Genomic DNA, 13,602 nt, shown 5'->3' on the forward strand with positions numbered 1-13,602 from the left:
ATTTTTAAAAGGAATCTGTCCGTAGGATCAACCCTCCTAAGCTGCACAGGTCATAGGAAACAGAACAAAATGATACTTGATATCGGCGATCCGATGTCTTATTCCAGAAAAATCCACGTTTTTCCATGTAAATGAGCTGTTTCAGACTATGGGCCGGACACTGATCTGCATGAGAATTTGTCTCCAGAACTAATTATAAATCTGTCCGATCCTTTCTTCACTGACACCAGCTTAAGAATCTCACTCTTTTGAAAACACATGTATGCTCGATTGAACTGAGCATTCATGTCTGAGTGATTTATGTCTTGTTTGAACAAGACAGCCTCTTTTCTCATCATTTTTATTTTTTCTTTTGTTTAGACAAAAATACAAGGCAATATTTGATGGTAGAGTATGATGCACGTAAAATTCGGCTTTCCATAGTTTCATGGGTACATGCCACATTATTTGGTCAATACTGCGTTGTGCTGTGAATGAAGTGTCACCTTAGAAATTTAAAAAGTACTAAAAACATGCTGCAGGAGCTGCTATGTGAGTGGTAACATAAACTAACTGTTCAGTATCTTATCTATTATGTGCACATTTAGCATTCAGTCCAGAGCTATTATCACAATTATTCCATGGTCTGTTAGTAGTAACACTTCTCATTGAATCTCTAGGACTAAAAGTGAGGTATAAATAGTTGGTGCTGTCCTAAACTGATGTTTTTCTATAACAAAAGGCAGAGACAAAACGCTCGTTCATCAGACAAAATCATCTTTTGGTTTGCCCAAAAGATGATCATTTATGGCAGCACATCGTCCTGTGAAAACAAAACCTGTTGAAACATACTGAGTGGTGGAACCACTGTGCCGTGGCCCGAAGAAAGCCTGGAGGGGCTAGCCTCACCAAGTCCAACCTCAGATGCACGGCGGCTGACAATACCGCGATCCTAGGAGAGACGAAGGAGGTGGGACCAGGTGCTACACCAGGACTGACCTCGTGTGGATGGCATCTGACCCCTAAGGGACTGGAAGCTGGAACGGCCAGGATTGGCAGACTTGGCAAGTACTGGCTGGCACAGCTGATACGGTGGCTGGCATGACAGACACACATGCTGGTACTGGCGGACACAACTGGTACGCTGGTAGGCAAGTCCAGGCAGGCATGGCAGACAGACAGGCTGGTGCAGGTAGACTTGGCTGATAAACAGGCAGCCAGGCAGGCATGGCTGATAGACAGGCAAGCAGGCGGGCACAGCTGACAGACAGGCGAGCATGGCTGACAGACAGGCAGGCGAGCAGGCATGTCTGATGTACAGGACAGGTATACTGGATACGAGCACTGGGACCTGAGAACTAGCAAGCGAGTTAGAACAGACAAATAACATTGCTTAACATGCTGGAGAAGGTGGCTTAAATAGTAAGTGTCCTCGAGCCATTGGCTGGGGACACTTTAGGACCATGCACGCGGCCCCTTTAAAAAAGGGGGAGTGCGCGCACACCCTAAGCATGGTGCCCAGGGATCTGCGCGTCGTGCACGTACCTCGGGCAGCCCCCAACCCAGAAGAAGGAGGAAGTGCGGGACGGGGGCTGCGGCGGTGAGTGAGCTGGTGTCCCTGACAGGGAAGAGGGACAGCGTGCAGGGACGCCAGCGCTACACCTACGCTTCCGAGTTTAATAGCAGCCTACACAAGTGGTCAAAATTGTTGGTACCCCTCATTTACCCATCTTTGGAAAGAGCTGAATCACGCTGTCTGGAAAGGGCAACCTTCAAACACGAGACAACTGGAGCAGTTTGCTCATGAGGAGTGGGCCAAAATACCTGTGGAGAGGTGCAGAAGTCTCATTGACAGTTACAGGAATCGTTTGATTGCAGTGATTGCCTCAAAAGGTTGTTCAACAAAATATTAAGTTAAGAGTACTATCATTTCTGTCCAGGCCTATTTCATGAGTTTAATTTTTTAAAAGATTCTGTGGAAGCAGGGTTGAAAAGCAATGTCTGACTTTCATTTGTTCATTTTTATAGATTTTTAATTTATTATTACTTTTGTCAGATTCAAGTTATTTCTGTGACCATTGTGGGTTTTTCTTTCATTAAATGAGGGGTACCAACAATTTTGACCATGTGTGTATGTGCACAGCACGATTTATTATCGATTGTTCTGTGAGCATATTATTATGCGGTCTGCCTGTTTAAACAGATTATTAAAGGGGTTGCCTGGTCAAAACAACTTATCACCTCTCTGTAGGTTGTCACCAGACAAGCCCTTTAAACAACTGTTGATTGGCAACTAGAATATGTGATCATTTAACACTGCAGATTACATAATGTAAAAGGAACTTAATGGAATTGTCCACTACCTGAACCTCCCCTTTTTAAATAACGTACTCCTCCTTGTAAAATAAAAATAATATATTCTCATCGCCTGCACTGGTGCTGTTCCACTGATATCGGAGCTGGATCTCCCAGGGCTTGCGTGACATTGTTTTATGGCATATGAGCCCTGCAGCCAATCAGCAGCTGATAATGGCAGCTGCTCTGCTCTCACTACTTCCACTTGTCCGAGGTCTTTCTGAGGGAAGTGACTGCAGAGCTGCCTAATAGCGACCGTTGATTGGCTGCATGGCTAATATGTTATAAAAATGTCACCCAAGCCGTAGGAGACCAGGCAATTACATAGCTGGAACGGCACCAGCGCAGGAGATGAGCATCTGTTATGCTTATTTTAATAGGGGGAGGGGATATTTTCCCAGCTCTGCTTACTAACTTCCCTCTCCCACCCTTTGACAACAACCTTCTTTCTTTCTCTGTCAATAACTGTCGCTCCGCTCAGGACACCCCCCACTTACCATGCACGTAGAAGTCTACGAACCATTAATACCCATCAGCTTGTGAACAATCTGGAGTCATCTTTAACTCCAATCTCCTCCGTCTTCTGTCAAGAATTGTCACATTACAATAAGACATTGCAGCTTGCCCCCCATTCACAGAATGACCCGACACAGATGATGGCAACCCTAGCATAAGCTGCAAACACGTTTTCTCCAGCGGTGCTTCAGGTGTGCTGAGCGTCCAAGGTCGTGAAGGGGTTTAGCATGCTTTAAAAACAAATTTCTTTGACAGGCTTAACCCCTCAGATCACTAATCTAACTCTCCTCTGTTCCCCCTTCTAATTTTTCCTCAGAATCTGGTCCCTCGTATTCATCAGTCTCCACTGTCTCATGCAGCTTTATATCATAACTGTTCTTTATTATAATGATGGCTGGACCATAAATGACAATCACGTTCTACCTATTGTGTCCCCCTCCGTCCCCATCTCCGTATAGATTGTAAGCTTGGGCCCTCGCCCCTCCTGTTAATGTTGAACTATGTGTTACTTTGTCATTTCTTTAATGTCTGTAGACATCTCTGCTCAATTGTAAAGTGATGTGGAGATGTGGAGTATCCTTTTAAGAGACTTTACTTCTGTTACTTGACAAGCAACATAGGACAGTTCCCATACATATCAGGGTTGTTTGATTTAGAAAACCCATTTACATTACCTTATTAAAAAAATTGACTTTAATAAATGTGGGTCCCTTATTCAGGGGAGCAGCAGAATTTTTCCCCACCATAAAATAGCTGATTGCTGGGAGTCTTTACGAGTACACCATTTTTCAAAACATTATCTCAATGGAATTTTGTCATTCTCACTTTTTAATGTGTCATGTTTCCAAGAGAATCCCCCTATGACGCATCAATAAGCACAAACCCACCCAGGCATCTTCACAGCTGTCACCACACAAAATGAAAAATTTCTGTATTAACTGATAACATGGTGTGAACGGCAGATAAGAATATGCCTCCAACCACTAGGAACTGACAGAACACAAGCAACCATCTGCTGAGCTGCAGGTACTACTGCGTCCTGGGCCCCAAGGGAAAAATGAAGCAAGGTAAGTGGGAAATTAATGGGGTGGGGGTAATTAACTGTCCGTATACTACTGAGTACGACATACATAAAACATATGTTTTAAAATGTATCAAAATCCTATCAGTAGATAATTTTTCAAAGAAAGGAGCAGAATCACTTGGCTGCAGAAGTTTCAAGTAATTTTCAAGCCACAATAGATTAGAAATATAATATAGCAAACAGGCCATATATATAACTAGGGGGGGGAGTTTGAACATTCAATTATGATGGCAGAAAAGAGACCAAAACATTTATCCAGTCCACTCTTTTTTGTGTCAGTTATTTCACCTTGTTCTTTAAGAGCTTGTATAAGTTAGAAAACAAAAAAGCAAAAATGAAACACCTAATTTTGTATCTAGTTAAAAAAGCAGGAGTCCCATGTACAGATCCCTAATCCAATCGAGAGGCTAGCCAATACAAAAAGCGTCTTTTGCTCCGAAGGGCAGAATATAACCATATAAGATGCAGACCAGCCATTGATTTCACGAAAATTGAATAAAGTAGACAATGCCATCCACTTCATTTATGGATCGGAAGTTACCTACTGTAGCTTTCAACATTTTTGAATATTGTTAGCATTACATTTCATTGTCAGTCTTCTAATATACCCTATCATATAAATGTATTTTTGTGGGCGAGTTTTTCAGAATTCAAGTTCTTCAGAGTTCAATATTCCAAACTAGTTCTAAAAAAATACTGTGCAGCGGGTCCACAACCCTCCTCCTGCTAGGTTTGGTGGGCAAAATAAGCAAAAGCATGTTTATTTTCAATTAATAAATGCTGAAATGATTTATAATATGTTGAAACTGAGTAAATTTTCCACAGAGGAAACGTTTGCCAAAAGTTAGACTAACGTTGGCTGAATCTGGCTTCATCAATGGGTTCGGTTGACAGTGTAACGTGTATAGGGGCCCCCAACAGTTTATTCTCGGGGAAGATACGGAGCCAACATATTTAATTTCGGATTAGTGATATTTATGTTCTCTAGAGATAAATGTATGGCGGCCGTTTTCTCACAAAGAATACTTGATCGCTCAACCAAGCAAGCGCTCCTGTGTATGAGTGAGTCCGGCAAAATAACTGCTTAACATCCAAGGTGTATGGGGATGTTAAAATTAAATTTACATTGATTACCAAGTTGTTACTTCATCATGCCAGTGGTGTATAGAATAGGAGCGGAATAAAGAATCAACCTACAACTTTTGGTATTGTCAGTAATAGGCACTCTGACCTGGTGCCATAAAATCAGTCAGTGGAAACGCCACTTACCTTTTGTGTTGCATTACATGCACACAATCAAACAAAAGATAATGGAGATGCTGCCAGCCAGATAGGTTTCCACGCCTTTCAACTGCATGTAGGCAATCTTTTAAAGGGGTTGTCCACTACTTTTTCATTGATGCCCTATACGTAAGATAGGGCATCAATGTATGATCAGTCGGGGTCCCGCACGCGGCACCCTCGCCAATCAGCTGTCATCGGTGCCGGCGGCGGCGGCCGCCAGCCGGAGGTGCTCGCCTGTGGGGCTCCACCGTCAAGTGGTAGTGGCCGCCGCGGTGTACTGCAGATCCGCCTCCCATTCAATTAAATAGGAGGCAGATGTGTAGTACACCGCAGCGGCCACTACCACTTGACGGCGGAGCCTCACAGGTGAGCACTTCCGGTCGGCGGTTGCCGCCGCTGTCACCGATAGCAGCTGATCGGCGGGGGTGCCGCGTGCGGGACCCAGGCCGATCATACATTGATGCCCTATCCTATGGATATGGCATCAATGTAAAAATAGTGGACAACTTCTTTAATGATCCTTCTTATGCTTTTTGGGACTCCTTTCCTATGGTTATGGAAAAATTATTATTAAGACCTTGGAAAAATCAGAATATCTTCATCTGTTGATCATGAAATGCATGTGTAAAGTATCTGAGAGAGGTACATTCTGGGTCCACATCATGTATACAGTCCTTTAGATAGAGGTAGGAAGACCCTAAGAGTTGGCCCTAGATCTTCTCAAAACGCAATCGTTTCTCAATGTTTCTTTTCTGTGACGCGCCCCCTGGGCCGTGGGGTACCCGGTGCCGGGCCGGTCGGTGCAGGGGATGTCATAGTGGCAGTGACCCAGGGCAGTCAATAAAAGGGGATTACAGTTTTTATGGTTTAATGTTCGTGACGCCACCTGTGGTATGCGGATTTATGGAGTCGTCGCTGCGGTGCAGATCCTCTGGAGCTGATGGTGATGCAGCAGAGTTGGTTCAGCTCTCCACAGGCAGAGCTTAGCTCCAGGGTAGGAAGCGGTGATGTTATAGATGTTGCTGTGCAGTGTAGTGCAGGGGATGGCGCAGATAATAACCAGTCCACAACTTAATGGCGGTTTCTTCTTATCTTTACTTGCGATTATCAGGCAAACTGGGACACAGGTACTAGCTGGTAGTAGAGGTCCGGGCGGCCTGGAAGCAAGTTGGGAATCCACCTCGCCAGGTGAAGTTGTAGGCCTTCCCTTTGCGCTAATCTCTTTGGCCCTGCTGCTTATAGCTGTGCTGTGGCCCTCGTCCCTGAGTAAAACGTCTTTTTCCTCACCCGTATGGCAGGCAGCTCGGGCCTTCCTGGAGGGTCGCTCCCACGTGGCGGTACTGGGTTCTCTGTGCTGCTGAGCCTCCGGGCGTCTGATGGGGCCACGAGACCTGTAGTCTTCTGCCCTCCGGTATCTGCTGCTGGGCCTTCAGTGCCCCACAACCTCGGACTTCGGTGTCCGGTTCTTCTACGCTCCTCTCTGGGGTGAGCTGCTGTGCAGCTCCACTCCCCAGGTCTTTCCTCGTCGCTGTCCTGTATGCAACTCCTCTCACTAACTCTAACTAACCCCGCCTCCAGATTCCAGTTGCAAAGGGGAGGAGCTCCCCTTGCTGGTCTGGAGCCAGTAAAGTGTTGCATGCTAGTATACCTGACTAGGGGACCCCTCCTTGCTTCCAGGCATGGCATCACCCCTTGTGAGGGAGGCAATGCCACTGTGACCCCTGGGGTGCCACATTCCCCCCCTAGTTAACTTCAGTACTCCCGGACTGAGGACACCTTTTTGAATTAAAAATAAACAATTCACATTACAAATAGTTTACAAAATCTCAAAAAGCAAAAATCACAAAAAGCCAACAAAAGTTGAAAGCAGTCACTGCGGCACTTAGTCTTTACGCCAGAATCCGGGGATTGTCTTTTTCCGGATAATTGAAATCTGGCTGGTGGGAACCGCATCAACCCACTTTGTGCATCGTCCCTGGGCGTGGCTTCAGGGCACGCTGTCGGTGGGCCTGGTCTTCTGCCACGCCTGTGGTTTATTTTCAAGGCCACTTACTAACTATTTTCAATATTGTCCTGACCACACCTAGTCCTGTGGTCCAATTGTCCATAAATTTAACAACTATATATATCCAAGATCATTTAACGGTTGCAACTATATATAACATACACTTTTATTCTCTTACACTTTAGTTCCTCCAGCTGGCAGGGTGATGACCTTTAGTACTACGGGTCGATCTATGTAGTACATTTGTTGTCACTGACCTACTCTGGTCCCTAGTGTCTACCCCTGGTGTGGTGGGTTCAGTGTGAACTACACTACGGGTAGTCTGAGGTAACACCAGTAGGCTGGTTAATCTCCTACGAATTCTTTGACTCACCCTCGGTACGACAGGTTCACTGCTAGCAGAGGGTAGATTCTCCTGATCTGCTGCTGATGAAGCATCTGTCTCTGGGGCTGACTGGTCTTCCAGATGTTCTGGAGCCTCTGCAGCCTCCGGTGAGGCCGCTTGGAGAAAGGTCAGGACCGATACCACAATTGCTCTGCTCACCTGCATCCAAGACCGGGGAAATGCTACAAGGACTGTCTGGACCGTTTCCTTCACTTTTTCTATGGGCTGAGGGCTGTCTTGGTCTTCTTCTTTGTGTTTCAACTGTTCAGGGCATATCTTCAGGTGGTCTCTTGAGACTGCCGCTGAAGCTTCCCCTCCATCTTTATTGATGAGGCACACTTTGGTGTTATTGTAATTCGAGGGTAGGACGGTGTATGGCTCAACCTCCCACTGGTCATCTAATTTATGGAATCGTCTCTTCCTCTTGAGTACCTGTTCTCCAGGTGATAAGGGAACTGCAGGTGCGTGCTGATTGTAAGTTTTCTCCTGCTTCTGTCTCGCCTGGGACAAACTTCTCTCTACACATTCTTGCACCTTGCGGTATTGTTGCTGCCGCTCTGTATCCCAATCTGAATCTGGTAACGTCGTCTCTGGTGTTAAGACTCCCATGTCTAAGTCAATGGGTAACTTGCCAGGTCTTGCTCTCATCAGGTAAGCAGGTGTACAGTTGGTGGAGTTCACCCGGATGTGGTTATAAAGGTCCATCAAATCTGGTCTTCAACAGATCTATTACCACCTGGTTCATTTTCTCGCACAACCCATTGGTCTGGGGATGATATGGCGTCGTTCTTATTTTCTTGCAGCCGTACAAGTTACAGAATTCTTGAAACACTTCTGCTTCAAAGGCTGGACCTTGGTCGGTCAGCACTCGTTCAGGGTAACCATGCGGGCGACAAAAGTGTTGTTGAAATGCTTTGGCTGCCGTTTGAGCCGTCTGATCTTTCACTGGCACTACTACCAAGAACCTGGAATAGTGGTCTACTATGGTGAGAGCGTAGACATAGCCTGACCGGCTTGGGGCTAGCTTCACATGGTCCAAGGCTACCAGTTCAAGTGGTTGTTTGGTGATTATGGGCTGCAGGGGAGCCCTCTGGCTGTCACGGTCTTTCCTTCTCGGGTTGCATGGACCACATTCTCGACACCATTTCTCGATTGCTTTCCTCATGCCAACCCAGTAGAATCGCTCACGTAGCAGGACTGCCAACTTCTTCCACCCGAAGTGTTCTTCTCCATCGTGGTACGCTTCTAAGACCATTGGGGCATCCCGCCTCGGGACTACCACCTGCCAGACTAGTTTGTGTGTCCGGGAGTTGATACTTCTTCGACACAGCTTTCCCTTGTAAATGAACAGTTTGCCCTTCTCCTTCCACAACTGTTGGGTCTCCTGTGGAACATCTGGATCAGGGTGCGAGTCAGCTTGTGTCAGCAACTCCTTTACCAGGTGGACGGCCGGGTCGCTATCCTGCGTCTCTGCCCATCCATGGTGGGGCAATGGGTTGAACGTGGCCTCTCTGTTGGCGGAGCGCTTGTCCCTCACACAGTGGGAGCACTGGGTCACCCCGTGACAAGGGAAAGCGGGTAGCTCTATCTCCTCCAGATCTTCGGGGTCTTCTCCCCCATCTGGCAAGTTGGGCATCCTGGACAGCGCATCAGCATTAGTGTTTTTATGCCCCATCCGATACTTGATGGTAAACTCGTAGTAAGACAGTCGGGCCATCCATCGTTGCTCTAGGGCACCAAGCTTCGCAGTCTCCAGGTGCGTCAGCGGGTTGTTGTCTGTGAAGACTGTAAATCTGGAGGAGGCAAGGTAGTGTTTGAAGCGCTCTCTTACAGCCCAGACTATGGCTAAAAACTCCAACTTGAAGGAACTATAGTTGTCAGGGTTCCTTTCCATAGGACGGAGCTTCCTGCTGGCGTAGGCAATCACTCTCTCTCTGCCTTGCTGTACCTGGAACAGCACCGCTCCCAATCCCACGTTGCTGGCATTCGTATGAAGTAAAAAGGGTTGGCCATAATCGGGGTAGGCCAGGACTTCGTCTCCAGTAAGAGCCATTTTTAGTCGAGTGAAAGATTCATCTTCTGGTTTACCCCATTTGAACGGAGGTTTCGGGTTCTTGGCCTTCTTGGATTGGCCCACTAAGAGGTCCTACATGAGTGCCGCTATCTTGGTGAAACCCTTGATGAATCTCCTGTAGTAGCCTACCAGCCCGAGGAACTGCCGCACTTTCTTGATAGTGGAGGGTCTTGGCCAGACCTTGATCACAGTGACTTTTTCAGGGTCTGGTGCTACACCTTCGACGCTTACCACATGACCTAGGTACTGCACCTTGGGCTTCAACAGGTGGCACTTGGACGGCTTTACCTTCAGGCCAAAACCAGATAGGGCTTCGAACACCTCGGCCAGGTGCTCCAGGTGGTCTTCCTATGTCTTTGAGTAGACAATTACATCATCTAGGTACAGCAGGACAGTTTCGAAGTTTTTGTGTCCTAAGCAACACTCCATTAACCGCTGGAAGGTTCCTGGGGCATTGCAGAGCCCGAATGGCATGCAGTTGAACTCGCTGAGGCCCTTTGGTGTTGTAAACGCGGTCTTTTCTCTGTCCGTCTCCGCCACAGGAACCTGCCAGTACCCACTGGGAGATCCAACATGGAGAAATAGTTAGCTGATCTCAATGCTGCTAATGATTCCTCAATTCTGGGTAATGGGTAGGCGTCCTTATGTGTAATGCGGTTAATCTGCCTGTAATTGTTATGATCTGCAACATAAACTAAGGAAGGAATGTGAAAAGCTGTCCCTACAGTAAGAATAAGCTGAATCCCTACGATGTAGCGGGCAGCCTGTTCCTTGTGAACAGACCCGCCTTCGTCCTCGGCTAGTCTGAACGGAAACCTATAGAATAAAGGGAGGGGTCCCTAAAAGAACTAAGGACTGGGACAAAAATGGGACACCTCCTAACAGAAGTTGTTGAAGAGCAAAAAGACAAACAGACAAAAAGTACTAGAGGTCCCAGAGGACCAAGCAAACTAGACAGAGATAGGCACCGAAGCACCTGGCTAGAGAGACAGGCAAAAAACACTGAAGTCCAGCAAAGCCATAAGGGCGGAGCTGGAATATATAGGCAGCTGGTCACGTGACCACAAAACACAAGATAGCGAAAACTAACAGGAGGGTTCTAACAGTAATCAATACACATCCTCATTGTACCATCCTTCTTTCTAACAAGAACTAATGGAGTTGCCCAGGAGCTACAACTATCTCTGATCACCCCAGCCTCCTTCATCTCCCGTAACATTCCTTTGGCACATTGATAGTGAGCTGGGGGTACAGGCCGGTATCTCTCTTTAATGGACAGATGATCTCCCATGGGGATATGATGTTGGACCACTTTTATCTGCCCAAAGTCTAGTGGGTGTTTGCTGAAGACTCGCTCATATTCTTGGACCACCCGGTATACTCCATGCTTTTGGTGCAAAGGGGTGGAGTCAGTGCCCACTTGTAGCCTCTGACACCAATCCTCCATCTGCCCCTTGGAACCCTTATCCTCCGCCGGTTTGGATGGAGGCAATGGTTCCACTGTCTTTATTGCATTGTTACTGACAGTGAACAGCTTAGCAAGAGTGGCATATCGGGGTAAATGGACCCCTTTCTCCCCACAATTCAGGATGCATATCGGTACTCTCTCCTTGCAGACATCAACTACGCCCCTGGCTGTCAAGATGGTGGGTCTACTAACAGAGTACACGGGTTCTACCAGGCCCTGATAATCTTGACCCCTGAGACCGATTGCTGCCCGACACCATATTATCATTTCACTCCTAGGGGGCACTGCAATGGGGAATGGATCACTCATCCTGACACTGCCGACTTCTCCACCAGACAGCTCTACCTGTTGTCTTTTCATCAGGGCTCTGATCTCCTTCTGCAGAACTCGCTGCTGACTGGAACTGACAGTCTCTGCGACCTGTTGCAACAAAATAATAATTTCCCCAAGACAATTCTCTATCACATTGGAGCCTATAGTTATCATAGGATGACTTTCTCGGTGATCAATATCAACAATAATCATTCTTTGTGATAGCAATTCTACTCGGCCAACTTTTATGGTCACCTCTTTATACCCCACCTGAGGCAAGGGCTGACCATTGCTGGCATAGGTGTTAAGATTTTCATCTGGACTGCGGGTAATGTCTGAATCTGTCCAGTATCGTTTATAAAGGATATATGGCATCGTTGTCACCTGGGACCCAGTGTCCAACAGTGCGTTCATCGGGATGCCATCAAGCATGACAGATAGGACCAGTCGTCCTCCCACGTCTCGCCAGCTTTGTGGGCCTGGTTGTCTTACTCCTGGGGGTTGACCCTCTGCCCCAGGGGTTGATCGTTTTAAATTGCAGAATCTTGCATAGTGCCCCGCCTTATGACAGCGGTGGCAGATGGGTTGTCCGTCCTGGTCGTAGCGATCGCTGTTCCTCCCTCTGGTCGGTGGAATTCTTCTCTGCCGTCGCCATGGGAAGTCATCTGGACTGGAAGCCAGCTGGATCTTTTCCTTTGGAGATACTTGTATGGCCTGCACAGTTTCGGTTAGTGTAGCCACACTTTTAGTCAGCTCCTGGACCTGAAGGCGTAGGTCCGCAGTCGGGTCATTATCTAGGATCTGCGCGTCAGCCTCCACAGGTGCTGGGGAAAAGGACGCCACCTCCTGGTGGTATGTGATAGCTGGGCGGTGGAGGGATGCAGTGCCACCTGGGGTTGGTTCTCGTAGCATCCGGATGGCTCGGTCCTTAAATTGCGCAAAGTCCAGATCACGGTTTTGCAGAGCCATAATGCGCAGCTGTGTCCAGTGAGCATTAGACAGGAGCCCCTCAATAAACTGCTCAGTTAGCAATCTGTCCTCGTCTCGCACACTGTCGGGGTCTACCTGTTTGATGGCCTGCAGTGCCTCCTGCAGGTTTAGAGCATAGTCCTGTACACTGTCCTTCACCCTTTGCTTGCACCCGTAGAACTTCATTTTAATCTCTGCTGCTGTACGAGTGTCAAAGGTATCCTTTAACCGGGCCAGTATTTCCTTAACAGTGCCTTTGTCCCTGCCCGGCCAGGACTTCACCTCTCTCTGGGCTGCACCGATTAGCTGGCCTATAAGGATGCTGACTTTTTGCTCCGCAGACAGGGGGTACACTTTAAACAAACTGCGCAGTCTTTCCTCAAAGTCGCTCAGGGTGTGCGACTCCCCTGAGTACTGGGGCAACCACGCCACCCCCGGTATATATGGCATTGATAACGGCATCACAATGGTGGCGGCCGCGCCCGTGGCTGAATCCTCTCCCAGGTTGGGCATATTCCTCCCCCCTAGTGAACCTCAGCTAGGTCCTGGGCTTCTGCTGACGTACCAGTATGCTGCTCTGCAGGAGGGAGGAATCGAGTACACGGCGGTTCCGGATCGGGGCCTCTTGCTTCCCCTTGGCGGATGGCAAATGACGTGATGACACAGTTCAGTAAAGTCTATGGCACACAGGACCCGGTTATACAGAGCTTCGTGAATCCTGTTCGTGACGCCAAGTTGACGCGTGGGGTACTCCGTGCCGGGATGTCACAGTGGCAGTGACCCAGTCCATGACCCAGAGCGGTCAATAAAAGGGGATTACAGTTTTTATAGTTTAATATTCGTGACGCCACCTGTGGTATGCAGCTATATGGAGCCGCCGCTGCGGTGCAGATCCTCTGGAGCTGATGGTGATGCAGTAGAGTTGGTTCAGCTCTCCATAGGCAGAGCTTAGCTCCAGGGCAGGAAGTGGTGATGTTATAGATGTTGATGTGTAGTGTAGTGCAGGGGATGGCGCAGATAATAACCAGTCCACAACTTAATGGTGGTTTCCTCTTATATTTACTTGCGGTTATTAGGCAGACTGGGGCACGGGTACTAGCTGGTAGTAGAGGTCCGGGCGGCCTGGAAGCAAGTTGGGAATCCACCTCGCCAGGTGAAGTTGTAGGCCTTC

General features: G+C 47.8%; 1 protein-coding gene across 1 annotated transcript in view; it reads left to right on the plus strand.

Moving 5' to 3' along the window:
• The first annotated feature begins 3,762 nt into the window (after positions 1 to 3,762).
• LOC141272803 (protein 4.2-like) overlaps positions 3,763 to 13,602 on the plus strand; it is a 42,746-nt gene continuing 32,906 nt past the window's right edge. The window contains exon 1 of the mRNA XM_073683872.1: positions 3,763 to 3,917. Coding sequence (XP_073539973.1) covers positions 3,908 to 3,917 — 10 coding nt within the window. The 5' untranslated portion in view covers positions 3,763 to 3,907. The remainder of the gene's footprint in view (positions 3,918 to 13,602) is intronic.

This window comes from Phyllobates terribilis, unplaced genomic scaffold (assembly GCF_046119375.1).
Source record: "Phyllobates terribilis strain yellow unplaced genomic scaffold, ASM4611937v1 Scaffold_5__5_contigs__length_657084704, whole genome shotgun sequence".
Lineage (NCBI taxonomy): Eukaryota > Metazoa > Chordata > Amphibia > Anura > Dendrobatidae > Phyllobates > Phyllobates terribilis.